Source organism: Salmo trutta, chromosome 32 (assembly GCF_901001165.1).
Source record: "Salmo trutta chromosome 32, fSalTru1.1, whole genome shotgun sequence".
NCBI lineage: Eukaryota > Metazoa > Chordata > Actinopteri > Salmoniformes > Salmonidae > Salmo > Salmo trutta.
In genome coordinates this window covers 19,108,538-19,132,732 of record NC_042988.1, presented here as the reverse complement: position 1 = coordinate 19,132,732, position 24,195 = coordinate 19,108,538, and the positions used below count along the sequence as shown (strand labels likewise).

General features: G+C 40.2%; 5 protein-coding genes across 8 annotated transcripts in view; 3 read left to right on the top strand and 2 right to left on the bottom strand.

The window, feature by feature from the left end:
- The first annotated feature begins 693 nt into the window (after positions 1-693).
- On the top strand, positions 694-10,053 carry LOC115170563 (calponin-1). Its single transcript, XM_029726823.1, has 7 exons — positions 694-942; positions 5,697-5,818; positions 6,032-6,098; positions 6,742-6,879; positions 7,019-7,135; positions 7,325-7,471; positions 7,651-10,053. Exons 1-7 carry the CDS (start codon positions 883-885, stop codon positions 7,888-7,890), a joined length of 891 nt encoding a protein of 296 aa, XP_029582683.1. The 5' UTR covers positions 694-882; the 3' UTR covers positions 7,891-10,053.
- Positions 10,054-10,174: 121 nt separating this feature from the next.
- Positions 10,175-12,474, bottom strand: elof1 (elongation factor 1). The gene is made up of 4 exons (XM_029726846.1): positions 12,382-12,474; positions 11,091-11,220; positions 10,900-10,970; positions 10,175-10,741 (listed from the first exon to the last, which is right to left on the bottom strand). The coding sequence occupies exons 2-4, from the start codon at positions 11,204-11,206 to the stop codon at positions 10,677-10,679; spliced, it is 252 nt and encodes an 83-aa protein (XP_029582706.1). The 5' UTR covers positions 11,207-11,220; positions 12,382-12,474; the 3' UTR covers positions 10,175-10,676.
- A 393-nt stretch (positions 12,475-12,867) lies between these two features.
- The window catches only part of swsap1 (SWIM-type zinc finger 7 associated protein 1), a 26,179-nt gene continuing 14,851 nt past the window's right edge, over positions 12,868-24,195 (bottom strand). Inside the window, exons 1-10 of one of the 4 annotated variants that reach the window (XM_029726827.1) lie at positions 15,185-15,267; positions 15,065-15,092; positions 14,879-14,952; positions 14,664-14,745; positions 14,258-14,477; positions 14,031-14,098; positions 13,589-13,928; positions 13,403-13,476; positions 13,126-13,249; positions 12,868-12,978 (exon numbers count right to left, since the gene is read on the bottom strand). In XM_029726827.1, the coding sequence (XP_029582687.1) occupies positions 13,771-13,928; positions 14,031-14,098; positions 14,258-14,477; positions 14,664-14,745; positions 14,879-14,952; positions 15,065-15,092; positions 15,185-15,205 (651 nt within the window). In that variant the 5' untranslated portion in view covers positions 15,206-15,267 and the 3' untranslated portion in view covers positions 12,868-12,978; positions 13,126-13,249; positions 13,403-13,476; positions 13,589-13,770. Of the gene's footprint in view, positions 12,979-13,125; positions 13,929-14,030; positions 14,099-14,257; positions 14,478-14,663; positions 14,746-14,878; positions 15,268-19,585; positions 19,638-24,195 lie in introns of those variants that run through there. The other 3 variants (XM_029726828.1, XR_003871055.1, XM_029726826.1) reach the window with 3 other exon arrangements.
- tmem205 (transmembrane protein 205) lies at positions 15,397-17,486 on the top strand. The gene is made up of 4 exons (XM_029726839.1): positions 15,397-15,504; positions 16,038-16,146; positions 16,314-16,477; positions 16,656-17,486. The coding sequence occupies exons 2-4, from the start codon at positions 16,047-16,049 to the stop codon at positions 16,956-16,958; spliced, it is 567 nt and encodes a 188-aa protein (XP_029582699.1). The 5' UTR covers positions 15,397-15,504; positions 16,038-16,046; the 3' UTR covers positions 16,959-17,486.
- Positions 19,664-24,195, top strand: part of LOC115170569 (ras-related protein Rab-3D) — a 9,329-nt gene continuing 4,797 nt past the window's right edge. The window contains exons 1-2 of the mRNA XM_029726834.1: positions 19,664-19,803; positions 22,521-22,760. Of these exons, the coding sequence (XP_029582694.1) occupies positions 22,521-22,760 (240 nt within the window). The 5' untranslated portion in view covers positions 19,664-19,803. The remainder of the gene's footprint in view (positions 19,804-22,520; positions 22,761-24,195) is intronic.

Below are 24,195 nucleotides of genomic sequence, written 5' to 3'. Positions count from 1 at the left end.
TAATGTATTATTATCAGGATGAATCATATTGCTATTCATACTGAAATCATTTTACATAAGAAAGTGACCAATTAAATATTCTCAAGTGAGAAAGTACCCATTTAGCCTAGCTTTTCCATATCTGCTTTCTTAACCATCCTTGACCATGACCACAATTAGGGTTACGCTGGTCTTGAACCTCTTTGCCCAACAATGTAAACCAAGCTTCTTCAGGTTTATGATGGATGGGTGAATACTTTCAGGCCTGACAAATAATTCTGTCATATAGGATCTACATCTACAGTAATGAAACACCTTGCAGCATGTATAAATATTACTTTATAATACTTTGTATAAATATAAAGTTAAATGTGTAATTCAAAACTCTAAAGGTCTGCCTTGACCTGTGATTGTGAGCTAGACCCTCAACTATTTAATAATAGCTATAGGTCTATGAATTTGTGATGTGCTTGATATTTATTTCATTTGGTAATGAAAGTGAAATTGGATGCAGTAAAATTAGGCAATTGAAAAGGATCATCCATCCAACATCCAATTCCCCTTAAGGTGGAAAAAGTGACACTGAGCCAGTCTAATGCCATACTGGTGACATCACCCAGAGGAAGAGGCAACGTCGGGATTGGATGGTGGCCCTAGCCAATCGCGCCGCACTCCAGAAATCCACAGATGGGAAGAGTTTAAAAAAGATTGAGAAAAGTGTTGCAAAGTGGTCCACAGCCTCACCAGAGCGAGCAAGAACGTTACAGAATCTGAATCCGCGGGTCTGTCATATCCATTGGAGTCCAGGGAGAAAGAGGACTTTGCTGTGGGTTTTCTCGTGCCAGGATAGAGGGGTGTATTTCACCATTTTTAAATCTCCTCTGTGAATAATCAAAGATAACTATGTCAAAGAATTTCAAAGGTGGACCATCCTTCGGACTTTCTGCTGAGGTCAAAAGTAAGGTATGTATCTCGCATGTCATGTAGCTTTCCTTTTAATTGAAATGAAAATAATGGGGTCTTTGCGTAATTGACATCAGTGGGCCAAGAGAATGCTCGCGCTCAGGAAGGTGCGCACTTGACGCTCGCATATCTTGTTGTCACTACGTGCATCTTCTCAGATTTATTAGTTGTAGGGAAACCAATGATATATCGAGGGCCAATAAAATATTTTTGCTTTCTGTTAAGAGATTTTGTCGAATAGGCTTTTTGGACCGTCAAATTGGACTGTCAATGGTGATCATGGATTAATCATTAGGTCTAGGGCCTAGGTCTATACTGATAAATGGCAGCCTACCATTCTGACAGTTTACTTTATCGTTTAATATGTCAGGGCATCCAAACCAATTGTCTCTGATTCATAACTTCGAACTGGGTCGTTTAGATTACAGGTGATATCACCTCACCTGTCTGTCACAGAGCACAATGACATAATTACTCCCAGATGAGCCCACAAGGCCTGATTTCAAGGTGTCTCTAGAAGGCTACCAGTATGTATATATATTTTTAAAGGGTCAATCTGTGATCGCTATATTCATTTTGGACTTTTAAATTCGTGATACCCATTGATTCTTGAAGAATATGACTTATAAATCCTTCATTAGCTTAGTTCGTTGTTCTTACCCCATCATCAGAACCCATCAGTGGTTACATTTCTACAGACCCATCCCTAAGCTATTTTACCAAATCAGTGGCGTTTGTCCGCTTTGTTATTGTTTGAACTTCAGATTAAAGTCTAGGCGAGAATTAAATGAGTCATCAAGAGTCTATGGACCAGCTACTGTAGGCCTACCATGTAGGCGACTGTGCAATCAACATCCACTGATGTTTGGGAGAGATTGTATTTTCAGTGACAGTGCAATGACAGGGATGCACAATATGTGTGTGCGTGTGTCATAACTGCTGACAACCCATGTTCAGCTTGGACACAGCATGACTCTGCCAATGGGATCAAATAACTATCCCAGGATATTCCAAACTCCCAACTCCATGTCGGCCATTGCAACTGAATTTGCTATCCTATCATCAACGTTATCGTGTTGGAAGAGCCCTGGTTCCTGCATACATAGTGGTTTCCTGTCCATACTTTCATAGGGGCACTCTTCAAACAAACATTTCCTTATACTTGGCCACCATGGTCATTAGTGCTGTAGTATAGAAATAGGTCATATTCAATAGTGTATCAGTCAGTATATATATATATATATATATATATATGGCATGACATCCGATGACAGTGGATAGGCTCCAGAGACCTAAACCTCCTTTTAAGGTGTCCCTGAGCTCTGTCTTACAACCTGAGCAAGTGTCTCTGTAAACAATTTACACTCCAGTGGGGAATGACAAAACACTGTTGAGGCAGACAGAACAAAGCCTTATGGATTCACTGGAATGTCAACCTTCAACATGATTGTTTGTATCCAGGGGTGAAAGTAAATGTAATGTATTCCCGGTACAGGGACCTCCTATGTGTGTACACACTTAAAGAAAGTCTATATGGGCCTAATCATAGAATTACATATAGAATCCCTATTAATTTAATAGGATCTCTACAGGCCTAATAGTAAAGATTTGTCCTTTAACTTTTAAAATGTACTAGCCTACCTTTTAATGTGGCATAAACATGACCTGTCATGTGTTTTCATCTGAGTGTCAATCAATTATTTCAAAAGGCTAATGTAGGCTACCTGCGCAAGTTACTCAGGGACGTCTGAACAACCGGGGTGCGGGAATAGTTTTTAAGCTATATTTAGATATATTTCTGCTTTATATTTTGTTACATTTGTTAGTCAACTTGTCTGTAATTAGATCCTTACAGCTCCTCTTCTTTCATTACTTGACTTGATGCTCATCTAGAATACTAGAAGACTTGCTAATGATGGAATAAATCAATAGAATGATCAGTGCATCATCTACAATCTATACTGAACAAAAATATAGACGTGACATGTAAAGTGTTGGTCCCATTTTCCATGAGTTGAAATAAAAGATCCCCGAAATGTTCCATGTGCACTAAAAGCTTATTTCTCTAAAATGTTGTGCACAAATGTGTTTGCATCCCTGTTAGTGAGCATTTCCCCTTTGCCAGGTGTGGCATATCAAGAAGCTGATTAAACCACATGATCATTACACAGGTGCACCTTGTGCTGGGGACAATAAAATGCCACTAGCAGTTTTGTCATATAACACAATGTTGCAGATGTCTTAGATGTCTTGAGGGAGCATGCAGTTGGCATGCCGACTGCAGGAATGTCTAACAGAGCAGTTGCCAGACAATTTTAATGTTCATTTCTTGACTATAAGCCGCCTACAACGTTGTTTTAGAGAATTTGGCAGTATGTCCAACTGGCCTCACAACCGCAGACCACATGTAACCATGCCAGCCCAGGACCTCCACATCCACCTTCTTCACCTGCATGATCGTCTGAGGAGGGGGAGTGGGGGTGCTGAGGAGTATTCCTGTCTGTAATAAAGCCCTTTTGTGGGGAAGAACTCATTCTGATTGGCTGGGCCTGACTCACCAGTGGGTGGACCTGGCTCCCGAGTTGGTGGGCCTATGCCAACCCCGGCGCCCCTACCTAGTCATGTGAATGAATTTATTTCAATTGACTGATTTCTTTCTATGAACTGTAACTCAGTAAAATCTTTGATATTGTTGCATGTTGCGTTTAAGTCTTTGTTCCGTATAGGTGACATAGTTAAAGTTTCTCTTTAATTTCTGCTTCTCTCACGGAGCGAGGACGTTTAGGGACCAGGGAGATTTCCAAATGACATCTGTTTGACCGGTTTAAAGGAAATGAAAAGCTGTGAAAACGATCCAACATGTTTCTGATAGTATTTCAGTTAGTCTTGGATGCATATTTAATGTGGCTGAAAATGAAGTACTGTCAGTTTTATGTAGCTGAAGAAAAGTGCACTTTAAGGCTACACAACAGGTCCCTAAAAGCCTCAATCTCATTCTCTCAAGATGCTGAAATAAATAAATCGTATTTCTTCACTCCTGTTCCCGAGACAAAATTAGCATTTGGTCTATAATTTTACTGTGAGGAACACTTCATTCTGCAGGAGTTAACATTATAATAGGCGACATGTGAGGCCTACAGTCAGTGTCCAGACTTCAGTTACTATTCCAACTATAATGCTACAACATGCTAAAATAATTCCGGCATCCAGATAGCAGTGCCTTTTGATAAATGAAAAGATACATCATTTACAAAACACCAAAAAGTGTTCTGAATGACATTCGGTGATTGTCCTTCATTAGGCCATTAGGTCTTGTAACCTGAATTGATGTGTACACTGCTGTCCGCGCGCATCTCGGTCTTGGCCTCTCATCTCTGCCGCAAAATGTCAGTGTTGTTGTTGAACCACTGCGTTTTGGAGCGTATTCCACAAGTTTTTAAGTCTATTCGCTCATTTTTCATGCGAATGACATGCGGTATGATAAATAGTGTGATAGCCTACAGTTTTCTTGAAATCTGTTTTAATTATTGTGATAGGTTTATGTTTTACCGGTGTGACGTAAACCCACTCTTTATTTTGCCAGTACTCCATACTGGACCGTTCCGTCTTACTTTAACCCGTTTGTATCAACTTAAACCATTTTATTCCTTATGCCATGACCTACACTGATTTAATGTATATTCTCTCCACTGATTTCATACATGAAAAACACTGATAGAATCAATGGATAGGTGCCAATTTTGGCATCAAAGACTTATACATTTTTAAATAAATGAACCAGTTCTGATTACATTCCTGACCTCCTGACACAGTTAAATGAAACTCTGACCAAAATACCTTGGCTGGATGCAAGTGCTGTCTGCAGGTCTTGGCATCTCATTATCAGATGTGGTTTGCCTGAGTAGAGCGCCTCACTGTAAAAGGACAGATTCCGGAAAACCCAGAGGGAGAGAGGGAGCACAGGGAGGAGTAATAGGGAGAGCTGTTTCTCCCAAGTTTGGTGTGATGGACTGGAAGCTACGCAAACCCTGCTGCTTTGAAATACCTGTTTGTGTTGGCTCCTGGTCTCACAAGCCCTCTCCCAGTCTGTGAGTGAGCAGAACATTCAGAAAAGGAGAGAGCGCAGAGCGAGAGGGGGGCTACAGACCCACCATAGAAGTTCTGGTATTAGGGGGATGCGTTTGTGCCAATAGGGAAATACAAGGAAGCGGAGAATCAGTGTTTCTCCATGCAGGAATGTCCCTTGGCCATTTTTCATTTTCTTCCTGTTGTTTTTTTTAACTCTAATCTTCATCTTTAGGTTTTATTACAATGGGTAGGCTTTCAAAGGAAAGTGGAGAGGAATGTTATCCCTCTGTTACAAGATGAGAAAGGAAAAAGGGGAAGGAGGGATAATAGCTCTGATGAATATCATAGTTCTATGACTCTTTAACTATAGTTACAGTTTGTTGTAAGATCATTTGTATTTTTCAGGTAGCCAAGCACCTGTCACAAGATCATTCATCACGCAGAACTGACAGTTACAAGACATTAACCTGAGTGTTTGCAGATGTTAGGATGAAGTCAAATCCAACACATTTATAGTGCATCCGGAAAGTATTCAGACCCCTTCAATGCGTTGTTTTCGCTTTGTCATTATGGGGTATTGTGTGTAGAGGAAAAATAATAACTTAATCATTTTTAGAATAAGGCTGAAATGTAACAAAATGTGGAAAAAGTGAAGGGGTCTGAAAACTTTCCGAATGCCTCTTCAGTTGGCCCAGAAGTATGACCCCCAGAAGGAGGAGGAGCTGAGGCTGTGGATCCAGGATGTAACAGGCAAGAAGATCGCTGATCCTTTCATGGAGAACCTAAAGGATGGGGTCATCTTGTGCGAGTGAGTGAGCGATACTCTCCTCAGTACTGTGGCCGTGCAGAATGTCATGCAGAATGGCAGAGCATATTGTGTGTCATATCACCATATTACTTTCTGTTGCTTCCAATATCGTTCAGTCTCATTCATTTCCCCACTGTTAATGATGACTGGGCCACTCAAAGTCAGAACAGTATTTTGACTGTTGTTCTGGGCTTTCTCTTTCCTTGTGTGTAGACTTATCAACACACTTCAGCCAGGATCTGTGAGAAAGATTAACACTTCCCCGCAAAACTGGCATCAGGTAAGCTTGTTCTGAGACAGAATGATTGTTTTTGTATTATTATATAACATCCTGCCCATCATGACGTGCAGTAGGCTATAGTTATTATAGATACTTTGCTTAGTATTGAGCAGCATAAGCATGCCAAGAGTCAGTCGTTTTTTCCACTCCATACCTTTCATCCACTGAACTCGCTAAAATATGTAACCAGATAGGTAGTCTTTTGCTTGGCATAGTGTTTATTTATTTACATTCCAAGCTGCAGCTACGTTGTTTAATGAGGCATATCTCAGCGTGCGTCTTCAGATCTCTTTATATGATATTCAAAAAGAAAACAGCACTTTTAAGTGTTTGTTGAGGCACTTCCAAAGAATCATCCATGACATACAATGTTACTAAGAATCAATGCACTCACATGTGGTGGTCCCTTTGTCAGGAATAAAAGAGAAAAAGATTATCCAACTGGTGAGTAGGGCTTTGAAGAAAACCCCACACAGCTGATCATTCTGAAGTCCTGAGTCTCAAATAGAATGATTATTTAAAGATATGACAATATAAAAATAACAAATAACTCAGTAACTGGTGTCCTCTTTGTTTGTATTCTTGCTTTTACATCAGTGGACCATTTGCTCTTGGCTAATTCTTCTTCCTTTTCATTGCCCAGCTGGAAAACATTGGCAATTTTGTCCGAGCCATCACAGTTTATGGTATGAAGCCATACGATCTGTTTGAGGCCAACGACCTGTTTGAGAATACCAACTACACCCAGGTCCAGAGCACGCTCATCACGCTGGCTGGAATTGTGAGTGGAAACCCATAGAGGAATCTCAGTACATTGTACTGTACTGTATGTAGAAAGTATTGTCAGTGGATTGTAAGAAACCTACTTCTACTTCACGTGAGGATCCATAACTTTTTCTAACCTTCCCCTCTTTCACCAGGCCCAGTCCAAAGGTTTCCACTCCAAGCATGACATGGGAGTGAAGTATGCAACAGCACACCAGCGCCGTTTCGCCCCAGACATGCTGAAGGAAGGGCGCAATGTCATCGGCCTGCAGGTCAGAACAGTCTTTGTATCATATACACCTTATACACTAAGATATCACTGTTATTACAGGTGTAATATAAGTAGTAGTAGCAGCATGTTATAACATACCTTCATTTGTTTTTAGTTTGGCCGAAAGGATTGGCTTAATGGTATTATAATTCTGGCATAACCAGTGCACTACTTTTGCCTGTCTGTCCAGATGGGTACCAACAAACTTGCCAGCCAGAAGGGCATGACATCTTATGGCACGCGGCGTCACCTGTACGACCCGAGGGGGGGAATGGAGAACCCTCTGGACCAGTCCACCATCAGCCTCCAGATGGGCACCAATAAGGGTGCCAACCAGGTGGGGCGCCATTTGATTTCACAAATAGATATTCTCTGGTAGAGATAGAATTGACTAACATTCTGCACATCTTGGGAGTTTTCCCTCTCTCTGCCTATCATGAAAGCAATTAATATGATATAAAATATTACACTTTGTAGCCTATATCTAATCCTCCCCTGCTTTTCTTCCTCTCTCAGTCTGGCATGACGGCCCCTGGCACCAGGAGACACATCTATGACAAGAGTCTGGGCTTGGAGGAATGCGACACCTCCACCGTCTCACTGCAGATGGGCACCAACAAGATGGCGTCCCAACAAGGCATGACCACATATGGCCTCCCTCGGCAGGTCTACGACAACAAGTACTGCTCCAACCCTGATGAATTCGTCAACAATGGGGAGAGGGCTGAGTTTGACGGTACTATGTACTATGACTAAAGAGAACAGTATAACCCCCAGTCCCCTCCTCTCAAGAACCCCTCTCCACCAGCAAGACCATCCAAACTGTTACTGTTTTCATTATCCTCATCCCTTGCTGTTTTTTTTTGTGATCAACCATTCAAAAAAAAATTGTCCTTTGAGGGGATTTATGCCTGGTTCAATCTCTTTGACCTTGTTATTTTAAATCAATTTAATGTTGTGGCCCACACCCCTCTCTCCCTTTGCAATGGAGATTTTTCTATTCAAATACGGTGAAAATAAATACTAAAAATAATAATAATGTCAAGAGACCCATTCCTTAATCAATCTTAATGTTATGTCATTTTTTATTTATAGATCTTTTATAGTTTATAAAAATTTAGATTTTCAGTTGTAGATACCCATCAAGCTTAAACATTGAGAATACAGGGAAAAGTTCCTTGAATGGAAAGACATGTTGCTGTTAGTCTTAACCCCTGAGGAACAGGAGTCCGCTCTGGGATTCAATCCCTCTGGATGACTCGGAGCCCACAGAATCAGAATGAGTCTTCCAGGACACAGGGACATGGACTAGAAACGTTGATCAGATGTATTCCTTATGACTTTGCCTGTGTATGCACCTCTGCACTGCGCTGACATCCCTGCTCTAGGTCACAGGACTGCCAACCAGCCATTCTATACCACAGATGGAATGTTTTTTCTAGTATTCTTTAAATCATTAGAAGATCAGTAGTAGGGTTCTCAAACCTGATACTTGAATTAATGTGAGCCCCTAAAGGCATCGTGAAAAGCCAATAGATTTGAATATTTTTAGTATTATAAGCAGTATTCAACACGTCTCGCATACTTCATTAGTGGTAAACAATGCAGATTAAATTTTAGCCATTGTGTCAGCTATGTTAATGTGGATGTCATATAGGCCAGTTTGCATGAGACAAGTTATAATCCCCCTATAGTCTCCATGGCACACAGCTTTAATATATTGCTGCGCTATTTGCACTTTGCATCACCTTGTTGAATATGCACATGGATAGAATACTTTGACTAGAAGAAATGCGGACAAGCCAGGTCATTGAGAGCCATAACATATACACGAGATAACGGTCTAATTAACATCCCCTTAGTCATAGCTCAATACATCAGACCCTGTATCACAAACTACTACATGATATGGGGTACCCACCGCAGATCTTGAATGTAATGTGATTTTGAGCACTGCAAGATGTGACAGTCATTCTGTGGATTCATTAAGTAATCACCTTGTACCAGCAATCGCAAATGAATAACTTAAGTCTGCAACATATTTATGCTCGGGATAATGTAGCCTAACACAGCTGCTAATGGTTTAAACATTAAACTGTGCATTCTTGACCAAACCTTTGAAAAGCTGGCTTGTTTGCTTGCTAAGAGGTTTGTTCAAGATCAGACACTTCCTGTGTTGCACCTGGAACGTTCCACAGAACACATCTCTATGCCTTGCATGCTCATGTACAAAGCATGGACTGGTTATACCTTGTCCATAGACTTCTTACAGGAAGGAAAATAATGTTATTTTTTAATTTGGGTGAACTATCCCTATAAGCTAAATTTGAAAGGTCTTGATATCGGTTACTGGGTGGTATTGTGATATGTTTTTAAATAGGAGGTATTGGAGATAAAGCTACATAAAATAGAGTCCCTCCTGAGGTTCTGACCTCTGGAATTTATAGTGATGATTTGCCAAACCTTTGATGGCTTAATACTTTAAAAGGAATGTCGTTTGATGCTGAGCTCATAATAATCTGAAGGCCATGTTGCATTTTTTTCCCCTACATTAGTGTGCCATCTAGTGTTTTGAAATCCCTTTAACATTTGGGGAGAAAAACTACATTCCACAGATTTAAGGTAAAAGTCATATGCACCACAAGAGGTGTCTTTTATCAAAGCACCTAACTTATTCTGTATCGTCACATGTCCAATAGCTATATACGAAGTCAGTTGTGCATTAAGAAAATATTTTTAGTTTAGAATGAGAGCCAACAGTGCCTAGCCAAAATACAATTGGCAATATTACCCTCTGGTCTAAAATGTGTGTCAATGTTGTTCAGACTATCAATTGTTCAGTATTCCGATAATCTTGGATTTATTTGGCTTTCACTTACAATGAAATTAGCTGCAATACAATAAATCACATCAAAATTACAATTATTTAATTTGGGTTGTGAGTGCAAAACTTGCCACCAGGCCATATCAGATTATTTGTCATTCATATTTGTTCTACATATTTTAACCATTTCAGCGGTATGTGACAGATGCAGTTAGGTGCGAATTACATTGGTGTTTATTGATCAAGTCATTCCCGTACAAAAAAAATGTAATTGAAATAAAAATCATGACATCAAACAAAATAAAAACTACAGAATCACCCTTCTTAAATTTTTACAAATGAAATCTACTTGCTCCAGTAAAGGGGGACATGGCAGCTTGGGAAAGTCTAAAGACATATCCACCAACAGGCTTGTCTATAAAACATAACAAATTATGAGTTGGTTTGAAACTTAGTGGGATTCTCAAAGATCAGGACCATTGGGACATTTCATTGCCCTACCCCATCCCACCCTGCCACAGAGAGGGAGGACAGGAAGTGTATCTTTCTTCATATCAAATCCATTAGTGTGTAGACACTGAAGAATTCACAGATGTGTTATGTCTTTGTTTGTTCTCCACATTCACTACTTGACAAAGCCCTGGCCCAGCCAGAGATATGTGACCCATCATAGGGAATGAGGAGTGAGGTCAGACAGGAATAGTCAGGGGGACCACTGCTACTGATTGGCTGCTTCGCAAGCATCTATCCAATCACTGTAAACATCCACTGGTTCTGAAAGATCTGGAGACAAATGTCAAGGAAAAGTTCATTTGGGAGGTACAGTTGTAAAGAAATAGCTTTTTTTTCTTTTTTTTTTACAAATGCACAAGCCAATCTGTGAGCTATATGGTGTGTAAATAAGTGAATACAGTGATCCAATCAAAGAATTGAAAGGATACATGTAATGGGAGTCTGGAATTCTTCCAAGCAGACGGTGCACGATATTATTCCTGTGTTTCGAGTGCGTTCCCTGAAAATAGAAAAGAAAATGTGCATTTGGATAGGGTGTTAGGATATGTATCAACATGTAATCAGTGATAATATTTTACAGCCAGACCATATACTGTTCAACACAACCAAGTGAACTTACATTTTGACATCACAGGACTTCTCGTGGTTACAAAAGGGACAGGTGAATTGGGTGTCCAAGTTACCCGTCAGTTTCTTTTTGGGAGGTGGCTTCCTCTTTGACTTTCGGCGTCCCATTCTCGATGTATAATCTGTAAAATACAATAGCTACATTTTTCTGAGTTTACAAAACAAGTTCTGTTGACTGTCAAATTCAATAATTAGGTCAATCGTGTTAGCTAGCATATATTATATCTTGTGTATGGTGCTGATATTCATTTGATTTTGGGCAAGGAGTCATATGCTGCGTTCATCTCGTAATTTCGGAAAATACTACTTGTAAACTGGGAACAACGAGATGTGTGGGTTCATGTGCTTTGAACTCGTTGAGAATGTCGATTGCTAGTTAATGGCAAATAAGCTGTCAACCATGAACGAAAAAGCACAGCTTTCATGCTCATAGACATATTAGTGTTAAAATAACACTTTTATAAATCATGTTTTGTTGTTGAATTTAACTGCTGAAATTGCTGTTATCGAGGTATTGGCCTTAGTAGTTGATGTCAGAGACAAGAGTTCATCATATGGGCAGTCCAGCAAATTGGAGCAAAGGGATGAAAGACAAGTTTCCCATTAGTAATTACGAGTTGGAGGTGCGTTGAAATTTATTTTCCCCAGTCCTATGCCCCTATTTGCAAATTTACGAGATGTTATAAATGCATCAATATTCTGCCGCTATAGACCATCTGCTAGTACGCATGTGCGAGCTAATACATCACGCGTGTGTAAACAAACACATGTTTAACCGTATTTTCCACATAAATTCAAATTATATTTTATTTTCGATCATTTAAAAAAGTCAGATGTCGATGATTAACGTTACTATTCTCTTGTTGGAGCCATGTTCACACTACACAAGCGTGTAGTAGCTAGTTCCCCGCCATCGCGCACAGACTTTTTTATTATTAGCTTGCAGCTATAAAATAGGAGCTCAACAATACTGCATTTTATACAAAATGTCCTGCAAATTCTACAAGTCCATTTCCAACAATATTGTTAATTGCATGAACCGTTTATTTTGGGATGATTTCTGAAGAGGCAGCTAGAGTATTAGCTAGTAACGTTAGAGCGCGAGGAAAACAAAGTTAGCTTGTGTTAGCTAACTAACGCTGGATTTGTAATATGCTAGCTATGCACAATTTTTAAAAAAATAGGAGAATCACACATGTAATTTAAAATCGTGCTGGATGTATAATTTAGTTGTTTGCATGTTAGCCATATAATAAAGCACGCTGGATTAAGCATTTTCTTACCAGATAAATGACCCAAGTAATGACGCTAACAAATAGAAATTGTATCCGGAAATTATTCTGAACTCTTTCATCCGATTGGAAGATTAAGGCGCTTTTTAGGGTTGTCATTGGTCAAACAAATTATCAACCCGCCTCTCAGAATTTATAAACCTCTTTGATACAATCCCAAAATAATTAAAATATATACATTGATTATGTAGTCTACCACAGGAGGCTGCTGAGGGGAGGACGGCTCATTATAATGGCTGGAATGGAATAAATTGAAAGGTATCAAACACATGGAAATAATGTATTAATGAGTTTACCATTTCATTTATTCTGTTCCAGCCATTACTATGAGCATTACTATGAGCCTGTCCTCCCCAATGAAGGTGCCACCAACCTCCTGTGTTTAATAGTCTACAGTACATAATTATTGATTAAAAAAACAACCTGAATTATTGATAAAGAAATGTGTTGAATGCACAAAGCTCAAACAGAAAACAATTGTCAGTGTAGACCAAATTGTATTTTATTTTGCTGTCATAAAGAAGACAGTGTGAGACAAGGTAGGGCAAAAGGTAGATAGAGGATTCCAGCCATGAACTTTATTTCCTTCTGCAACAGAGGCAAAATGAAGAATTCACTTCTAATGTGGTTACCCTTATAATATATACATCAATTTAAGTGTGCTTATTAATTAGATGATAACATGAATAATAGATGAGAAACAGCAAAGAATGTTATTTATGTGCTTTCATTTACCTGGCAGACACATTGATTTCCTCTTTGATCTTTGGTGTCATTCCTTTGGCACATGTTCCCCTTTGCCTTTCATCTGAACCTGAATTGGCTGGCATAACCCTCTGTCCTATTCGTTCCGTTCGGCCTAGTATGCGATGCAAGAGACCATGCACACAGCAATAAAAACTGATCTATCAATAAAAACTGATCTCAGCAAACAGAAAAATACACTTTGTATTTCAATGCAAATGCTGCATCTTTTGTAGATCAACAGATAGTTAATTACCAGATATCTTACCCGTTTTATTGGGAGCCTTGCCTTTCGATATTGTTATAGTCTGAAACTTATTCTGTAACTCAGAAACATCTGACCTAGGGGAGAACACTTGTTATAAGGATGCATCATCATAATTCCTTTAGTAATAGCAGTCTGTCAGATTGCTTGCCATGCTCGTCTACTCTAACCTCACCCCAGAGCTTTCACCTTGCATTTGACCTGAGCATGTCCTGAGGCCTCTGCAGTTTGAGAGTGTCGTCCTTCATCTGATAGCTGTCAATCATCCTCCCCAGCACTGAAAATGGAGACAGATAGACACATATTCCAGAACATGTCACATAACATGAGATAAGCTTCAGCAGTCCAAATCATTATAGCCCAAGTACAGTTCAGAAGATTGTTTCAAGTGTAAAGTTTGTATCATTTGTTTGATGAGTGAAATCATTCAGGTCAAAGTGATTTGGGGGAGAGAAATGTGAGCTCTGAAATACCATATCTTTGCAGTATTTCTCTGTCAATCTGTGCATAGTTTCATCTCTTAGTTTTTCTAAAAAGGAAAGGAAAACTTGAGTAAGGTTTATAAAAAGCCTCCATTACAACAACATCATGGAAGAGGGTCTTGTTCTGAAAAACATAAAATCAAACTTGCTAAGCAGGCCATGAATGTTGTGGACTTCCTCCCTTAGCTCAGCAATCTGCTCCCACAGGACTCTTCGACTGAAGAAACAGACAACATACACAGAAAAATATGGAGAGGGAATTACATGTTATTACTGCATTATCCCACTGAGCTAAATTCTACTTATCATCATGCAAGTCTAGTTCACCAAACTATCCCCACCACACCACACTCCAGACTGCCTTATCCAGATCTACCTGTGGTAGAGTTCCTGAGAGATGTGGTTGATGGCAGCCTGCCTCTGGATGTCTGAGGGGTGAGTGCTGGAGCAGGAGGCTTGGAGAGTAGGACAGGAGCAGGGAGAGTGGGAGAGACTGCGCAGGTAGTGGAGCTCAGTGGAGACCTCACAGCGTAGGCCCTCAAAACGCTCCTCAAGGTGCTGGGCGGCAACATGTGCAGCCAAATGGTGCACCTCGGCTGGAGGAATAAGGACAGGAGGACAGTTTGTCATCTTTAAGTCATTGTTATGACAGTGTTATTTATCCCTTATGACAGAGGGTTCAACTCAAGTAAAGAGTAACCCATGCATTCAAAAAAGAATAATAATCAGGGAATCAAGAGTCAGGTGTGTTTCAGGCGTGATTGTGTTGTGTCCTCCCTTACATTGAAGGACTGCCATGGTATTGATATTCTGGGTTCTCTCTGCCTCATGCATGAACAGAGTTTTGCACAGGGACTCAATAGTCTACAAAACGACAAATATTAATTGAAACAATATTCCCTGAATAAAACAGTAACCAATACAAGCCATCAAAGAAAACAGTAGATAATCGTGAATATGGGAAAAATACTACATTCTACAGGAAGCAGTTAGTCACCTTGGCTTGTGTTTCAACCTCTGACCTAATTCTTTCCACATCTCGGAGAGACTCATGAGATTCACCTACTGCTACTAGAAGACAACTCAAGAAAGTAAGTGAACAATGACCATGCAGTATTACACCAGGCATTGTCAAGTTATGTTAGTTTCTGATGATCACATTGACACAATAACACTTACACACCTTCAGCAGGAAGGGGCGGTGGTTCACACTGAAACAACAATCGACATTGTATTAAAAATCATTCTAACAAACTATTTTGGTACTGTATGACAGTGAGTGCCAAATGTGTTTTCAACTCACCAAGGCCCTTTTGTCGTCCATGTCAACTGACCTGAGCTAAGTAAATTGTAAGTGGGTGGATAAAAACTGTGTCACAATGACAAGGCGGGGATACGTTCCATCTCATTGATGATTGGTTTGTGGGTTATAATTTAACGTAATATTCATTCTGTAATAATGTGATTTGTAGATATTGCTTGGGGGGCGTGGTTAATGGAAATTGACATTTGAGAGAGGAAGTGTTGTTCTAGTGTTCGATCAACGGGAGTTGCGAAAAGAGTGTTTCCCTTCAGTCAACATACAACATCCAGGTAGTTATTAAGGAAAAAAGAAGACAACAAGTAAGAAGCCACTTTCCTCTCTTTGGAATGCACTGCAACACTACATGCGCGCAGTTATGTAACTCACCTAACTAGCGAGTTACTATAACGTTAGCTGGCTAACGTCAGTTGAGTTGTGCTAGCGAGATTTGTAGTTTATCTGACAAATGCCATTCCACTCATGGTTTCCAATTCCCAAAATGTGATTTTGAATTAAGTATTTATTCCTCAACAGTATACTTTTTAGAATTTGTTAGCTAGATAGCTAGCTATCCAACTTTGAAGTATTAGTCTTAGTAAACAGGTCAGAACTCTTATCTTTCGAAGCCACTATCACTTGCATGCTAATCAAGCTTGCGCGTGTAGACGGACCACTTTCCAGTCATCAAATTATGCTGTTTTAAGGGGTTTCAAAAGGTCTTTGTTGAATTAGAGTGGTATTGGGTCGGATGGGTTTTTTGGTTGTATGTCCCCAATGCTGTAATGAAACGTATTCATTTATCTGGTTTGCTTGCTAACATTTATCTGGGACTTTTTCTATTTTTGTCCCCCAGATTAATACCATGGTCACAGAAGGGGAGCCTACAGATTTGGTGAAAGTGCTGCACCTGCTGGTGCTGTCCTTCACATGGGGAATGCAGTTGTGGGTCTCCTTTATAGCAGGTGATGATATTGGGATCGATAGGGGATGAGCAGAGGAAATCTGTTAGATTGTAGGGTTTTGCTAACACTCGAAGTGGCATATCAAAAGAAGCCAAGATTAAGAATTTGAGGCACAGTATGTCTCTCCCCATTTCTCTCACTTATATTATCCCTTTTCCCATGCACAGGTTTTGCACTGGTGAAGCAGGTAACACTGCACACCTTTGGGCTGGTGCAAAGCAAGCTGTTCCCTGTCTATTTCTATTGCCTACTGGGCAGCAACTTTGTCAGCCTTGCTGTGTATGCAGTCTACCACCCCAGAGAGCTGCTGGATTGGCATGAAAGCCTGCAGGTCATATCACATTCTATTTTGTAATTTAGGGCAGGATTCAATCTGTACTGGTGAAGTGTTACAGATTGCGCAATCAAAATGTAAAGATTATTTCCGATTTAGATAATGGTTGTATCTACATTATAGATGTCACCTATGTCATCGACAATTCTGAATAAAAATTGTTCTTCCCCTATAGATGGCCCTGTACTTTTTGGCAGTCATCATGGCAGGTCTAAACGCACAGTGGTTTGGCCCGTCTGCCACAGAGGTCATGTTCAAGCTGCGGGAGGTGGAGCAGGAGCATGGCCTGGGGAACCAAATAGGGATAGGGAGCCAGAGGGAAGCCTACACCAAACTCAGGGAGCAGGACCCCAAGTACAAGGCCTACAAGAGTACCTTTGGCCACTATCATGGCCTGTCCAACCTATGCAACCTGATTGGGTTTATCTGCACAACCACCAACATAGTGTACACAGCTCTCAATTTACACACCATTTAGAGATTGTGTATATGTGGTGTTTGGTGACAGGTTTTCATATTGTCTTTCAGTGAGGGGATGTATGTATCAAGTGTCTCAGAGTAGGAGTGTTGATGTAAGATTTTTGAATCACAATAAATAATATTACATAGGTTGCTGATCTGAACAATCAGATCAGCTCTGGAAAAAATCTGAAAAGATCTGATGTGATTGGTCAAATGACCAATTAGTGGAAAAAAATATCAGAATTGGCTGCCTGTGTAAATGCAGCTTTAGGCATATTACATATGGGCCTGATCTTAGTTCAGCACTTCTAATGAGACACTTGATGCATACGGCCCCCAAACATGACGCTTAACCATATTTTTTAAATGTGCCTTTTTAATCTAATTGTTACACCTGTCAATAGAAAACATAGCACACAATGTCAAAGGATTTCAAAGTATTTTTGGTCTTTCCCTTGTCAAACCGGGAAAGGATGAATGTAATAAAGATCGATTTATATTTTTCAGAAGTACATAATTAAAAAAATAATAATACAAATGTTAATGTTAGTGATCCTCTTTTTGATTTCCCTACAGTTATTGTTCATTTTACATTGATGTACTTAAGGGTGGAGCTGAAGTAGAATGTGCAGTGATCCTGATAACGTTTAAAAACGGAGGTTTAACACTTACACAGAACTTGTAGATACATTTTTATATATTTTTTGAAAAGCACAAGATTCTGGACTGTTATGAAATGATGGGACATTGTATTGCTTGTGACTTCCACTAGAGGGTACTGTCTGCAAAACATTTTTTTTTTTACAATCATTAGGCAGATATTTTTTAACAATATAACATTTAGCTCAGGGTTATGTAAATTCCTACAAATAATGAATTCAATAGCACCAATAATGTTAAGTCATCTTTGATGTTGAAACAAGAAAAAATAAAGTTGTGTTGTTACCCTTGATGGAATCAGGAAATGCACTCTCCAACAGTTTGAGCATTTTCTTTAGAAAATCAGGTGCAATACAGGGTAAATAACATGCAACATATTGAGACCAGACCACACAGTTGGTGCCCACCTCTTGAACAGGCTGGTTCTAACTTCATTATTGTGATGGACATCATGTAAAAAAAAAAAAAACAGCTTTGAATAAATGGACCGACCAGTGCTTTGCTGGCAAGCCTGGGAGGAGAGGGAGGATGTCTTAATAAAGTTAAAATATCACTAATGGATAACTGGACAGAACCCAAAACTGTAATGGTGTTTCAGAGTGAGTGAAAAGGCTTCTACATCCTACATATTGTGATGTATTAGTCTGGTTGTTTTAGCTGTATGCATGTATGTATCTTTATTAGTGTTAATGTCAAACTACAATGTTGAGATTTTGAATAGTTAGTTTACAGTGGTAGATCATCATGATGAAACCGTTTGGTATGGAAAGTACAGGGAGAGTGACAGTGTCATAGGAAATATTGTTTAGATTTCTTATCATGCCTATACTGTATGTCTCTCAGCAGTCTGGGCCACTCCTCTTGGATCAGAAGGAAAGACTTCCTCTGGAGCCTTGTCAGACAGGCTTAAAATGGCACCAGGAAATGGCATTCTATGAACTCCAGCAGCACAAATTCACCTACTCTCTGACTAGGTGAGATTTCAAGAGAAATCTCTCCCTATGTAATTAGAGGTAAAGCAGGCCACCAATTCTGGAGTTTCTCTTGGAGTGAACTAACACTGTTTACTTTTCAAAAAAAGGAAAAGAGACAATTATCTACAGATATACAGGTACACCACAACCAAACTCATTCACTCCCCATGTTACATTACCCAGATACCACAGCAGGTCAATGAGCCACAAACTGGTGGTGTTGGTATGGTGGATATGGTGCTGCTGGAAGTAAGCCGTGTGAACTAGAAAACAAAGTACTCCATGTGCAGTAGTAAAAAAAACATTTCACACACTGCTGATTTCTGGAATTCCTAAGTAGTGCCTATGAGCAAGTGTCTAAAACAAGATTTCCAAAACTCAGTGCACGTTTTATTTTTTGCCCTAGCACTAACCACAGGAGGTTGGTGGCTTTGATTATTTGAATCTGCCGTGTAGTGCTTGGGCAAAAACCAAAACGTGCACCTAAAGGGGCCCTAGGACCAAGTTTGGGAAACCCTGGTCTAAAACACCAGGGAGTGTCAAGGATGTGCACTTATTCACTCATGGAAATAATTCTGATTTATTAACTGGTGGATGCTTTTCCAAAGTTGACCTACCGTATCTGCACGAAAATATTAACTTACACAACATTTTAGAATCTAAACCCAGTGATCTCATTAGTGTATTTCTAATGATCTGCAACTCTGCATTATCAACTGTTGAGTTATACTTAATAAATGATGAGGTTGGCAGACTGCAGAGCATCTCCGAAGTTCAGATCAGAAGACTAACCCAGCTGAGAATATTCCCTATTTTATTCAACAATTTAATACACATTAACATCAGTCAAACACAAACATACTGTATATGCTGCCTTGATTTGTGAAAGCTCTTATTTCGAAACAGGCTAGAGCTGAGTGAGGGATCATAAAGTACAGGAAATTTGCTCTCTGGAAGTGTGTGAGAGATTATAGCTGTGTGAATACTGGCGTGTGAGGTGGCCACTCACTGACTGCTGCGCTCTCGAAGGGTGCTCCTTTGTACACAAACGAGATCCGGGAGCTGCCTGTTCTATTCCGCAAACGCTCAGAGGAAAACGGTGAGGCAGAAAGCGGTGGGCGGAAAGAGAATTCAGGTTGTTGAAGACCCTAGGGAACTTTCACTCTACACTTGAAAGGAAATAACATTGAAGGTTAAAGTCAAAGAAATTCCGTTTCCATAGATTAGGTAAGTGGTTGGAAAAAGTTTGGTCAATATTTCTGCGCCTTTGTCCAGCTTCCTTCATGTCCAAATGAAAATACTTTGCAGGGCATTGTATTCTCGTTTACTTAACTCAATGTAATGTACACTGGACTTAGTTTTACATGGTTCTATAATGTAACAACAGGTTTTCGAGCCATCGCCAATTAATCCTCGAGGCTCGAGCACCTGGTGCGATTTGAAGTACCGATGGATTTTCTTCACCCCCATTCTCTGTATAGGGTCTACTTTGTCAGTTCTATATCATATAGTGATATGGCTGTCACACTAGGCGGCATTTGCCTTCTCCCTGCAGATTTCAGCCGTTAGCTTCATCCACGACTACCTCATGTGAACTAAAATCCCGACGCTGTGTTTCAACGTTTTGAAACGTCAAGTCATCGCTTGCTATGTGGCCTTTGCATGAACGAGAAAGAATCATTCAACAACAAAAAAATGCACAGATCTATACAGCTATGGGTGCCTCCATCTAACAAAACTATACCTCCCGAGTTACGCTTACACACAGGTGTTCAGAACACGCTCCATAGCTAATTAGCACAGGTGGTCGCCTCTTATCTTCAGTAAACAAGCTCTGTAACATGGAGATATGGCCTTGTGGGAACACGAACCACAGGAGGTTGGTGGTACCTTAATTGGGGAGGACAGGCTCGTGCTAATGGCTGGAGTGGAATGGTTAAAATACAAACACATAGATTCCATGTGTTTGATGCCATTCACTCCTTTCCCAGCCATTATTATGAGTCGTCCTCCACTGACACTAACCCTATCAAGGTGTATCAATTCAACCTTTTTAAATGATTTCTCACTGATATGAAAGATAAGGCCCTTATGCTTCCAAAACAGAGCTTGTTAATGTTCAGATTGAGCATCAGGGCTCTTAACAAAACTCCCCCATACAGAAGATGCCTTTGTCCAATAACGTATGTGTAATGTAATGAAACAGAGTCATGATCAAGGGCTTATAGAGATGGAGAATAGACACTTGACAACTTTCAATATTATGGGTAGAGTGAGTGAGTTGACACAAAAGTATAGGCCTACTTATTGTGCTATTAATTTGAGCTTGTCCAGGTATACTGAAACCACTACATTTTACTAACCTACTTTCTTCACTGTGTTTACGACCATTCTTTTATAGGGAACATACAGCTGCCAACCAAGAGTTAATTTCCAAACAGTGCCAGCTGAGAGACCATACTAGGCCTATTCACCATAATGGCCTCTCTTTGTTTTACAGAACTAATGCTTCTCCAGTGCATAAAAAACAACTCCCATTTCAACTCTACTAAGTGGAGGCCTGTTCTGTGATGTAAAATCTGTCCCGTCAGAGATGTACCCGATTATTGTGGCAGATGGTGTGGCATGCCAGTATTAAATTCATCACCCACTGGTCAAAGTCATCTAATGCTACTTGTCCACAAAGAGTTTTGGCCATGTGTTTCTCAACACTTCATCATTCAGTAACTTTGGTCTCTAATATCTTAGAATCATTTGGACAGTATGACTGCAGCATTGGGATGGATTATATAATGTTATTATTGGATATTGAATTGAGTGATATTGGATATTGTAGGCTACTCATTGCCTCAGCAGCACAACAGTTGTCACAGATTTAGGGTAGAAAAACTGTTTCCCCAAATATTATTTTGCCTTAAGACTTCTTGAGCCAGTGTAAATGTGCATGATGTGACCAGAATTTAGCAGGCTTTTGTTCTGAGAGGAAAACAACATTTGATCCAATGCGTTTCCCACATATTCTTTGTACACACAGTGTGGGACCTATGATCCAATGACTTCAGACCCACAAAGCAATGGTCAGATGAAAGTTTGATTGGTGCCATGTGATAGGGGATTGATTATAGTACAGACCTGCCTTTTGCACAGAATCTTTACAAAATCCTTTTGGCCTGTACATCATGCATTTGCCTTATTTAACACATTTACCGCACAGCTCATCCCCCATGTTAAAAGTAAGGGGCAGTGACCCACTCTCACACCCCTATAATCTCTGTAGGCACAAACATGGAATCATAGCGATACAGCTTCAACAACAGATTTTCTTTGCCCCACAACAGTGTCTGTGGACCATCCTCTACGTTCCCCTTTGTTGTTAAATATCACTACTTCTTAAGATGGCCATGCTGAGCTAGCTGGCCTGGCCCATTAATGGGCCTGGCGGTTATGTTCTGGACTGGTCTCCAAGGAGACAGTCCTCATCAGAGGGAAGCTGTGGTGTGCAGCCCTGATTGATCAGCTGAGGACGAGGGGGAGACCATGGACTCTCCTTTCACACCCATTCCTTGCAGTCATTACACCCACTTTTAGGAACGAGTGACAGACACTAAAAGGTCTTTATCGTGTGCAACGTGATACCCAGTGGCAGATGCTGCAGCCTGCAAGTGACTGAGTCATAATAGCTATGACGAGCGGGTTTTGAAAACTCCCCGCAACCTTTCATTACTGGATCATAACAATTTAGGGGACTGGGCCTGGCCTGTTGATTTTACCTACCAACTGTTGGTATGAAATTCAAAGACTCATATCAAATGTTATGTCACAACAGGTGTAGACCTTACAGACCTTACAGTGAAATGCTTACTTACGAGCCTCTAACCTGATGATTTGGTGTTTAATTCACCCTGAGCTGTAGTATCACCTCTCACCTCTGCCTTCCCTTCTAGATGGCGTCAGTGAATGACTCTCGCCTTCAGCAGCAGCCTGCCCAGAAGGATGCGGCTGACCAGAACTTTGACTACATGTTCAAGCTGCTGATCATTGGCAACAGCAGTGTGGGGAAGACCAGCTTCCTGTTCCGCTATGCTGATGACTCCTTCAGCTCAGCCTTTGTCTCCACTGTGGGCATAGACTTCAAGGTCAAGACCGTCTTCCGCAATGAGAAAAGGATAAAGCTACAGATATGGGTGAGTTAGCTGGCATGTGGGACAAAATGCATAAGGCTATGGTCTCTACAACATGATTGCCACCTTTGTGCCATCATAGTAGACTCTCATACACATCATCAAAAGAGGACAGTTGTCTTCTGTATTAAACCAGAATATAAATCCATAGGCCAAATCCTTTGCTATTGAATTTAGTTTTTCTGACAGATGGCTGATAATTCTATAGTGGGTCAATCACCAACGTTCATCTGCAAGGCCCTTGCATTTTACACAGTGGTGTAAAAATACTTTGAAGTACTACTTAAGTCGTTGTTTGGGGGTACTTTACAATTAATATTAGACACATTTTACTCCATTTTATTCCTAAAGAAAACATGTACTTTTTACTCCCATACACTTTCCTTGACACCCAAAAGTATACATTACATTTTGAATGCTCAGTCAGGACAACAATATGGTCCAATTCACACACCTATCAATATAGTGGACTCTGGTGGACTCACTAAACACAAATACTGCATTTTTAAAAGATGTCTGAGTGTTGGAGTGTGCCCCTGGCTTTCCGTAAATCATGCCATCGGGTTTGCTTAATATAAGGAATTAGATTTATAGCATGTCATTTTTTACCTTTACTTAAGTATGACAATTTAGTAATTTTTCCACCACTGTAATTAAGTACATTTAAAACCAGACGCTTTAAGACTTAAGTAGTATTTTACTGGGTGACTTTCACTTCAGTCATTTTCTATTAAGGTATCTTTGCTTTTACTCAAGTATGACAATTGAGTATTTTTTCCACCAATGATTTTACCCTCTGTCTCTCGTATGTTTTGCTGAAAACTTGGTTTCTCATCTCAAGCTACTGCAATGTGTTGCTGCTGCTTGCACCACATGCTCTAGAGACCAAGGCTGTGTTTGGACAGGCAGACCAATTCTGATCCATTTTCCACTTATTGGTCTTTTGACCAACCACATCAGATCTTCACATCAGATCTTTTTCAGAGCTGAACTGATTGGTCAAAAGACCAATTAGTGGGGGGAAAAATATCAGCTTTCTGTGGAAATACTTGAATTACAGGGCTACCAGATTTTTACAATTTATTTCTATGTAGCCTAGTCCCCTGACGTCTGAAAGTGTTTCAAAGCAAACTATTTCCACATACAGTGAATGCTGTTTAAACATATGATTAAGCAAGACAAACATCCTATATTGTATTGAATCAAGATGAATCAGCAGCAACCATGTCCACACCAATGTACACACCAAAACCAAGCTGGTTTCCACCGAGGACACGTGATCTGGCTTAATGTCGTCAGTGGTGGCTGGGATCACTGAATGCCATCCGATGAGCATCCAGTGAGTTTCAAATCAGAGAAGAATAAAACCCTCCTCAGTTTGCCTCATACACTGGAGGTGTGGAAGTAGCAACCATGTCCAATAAATGAGCCCTGGCTT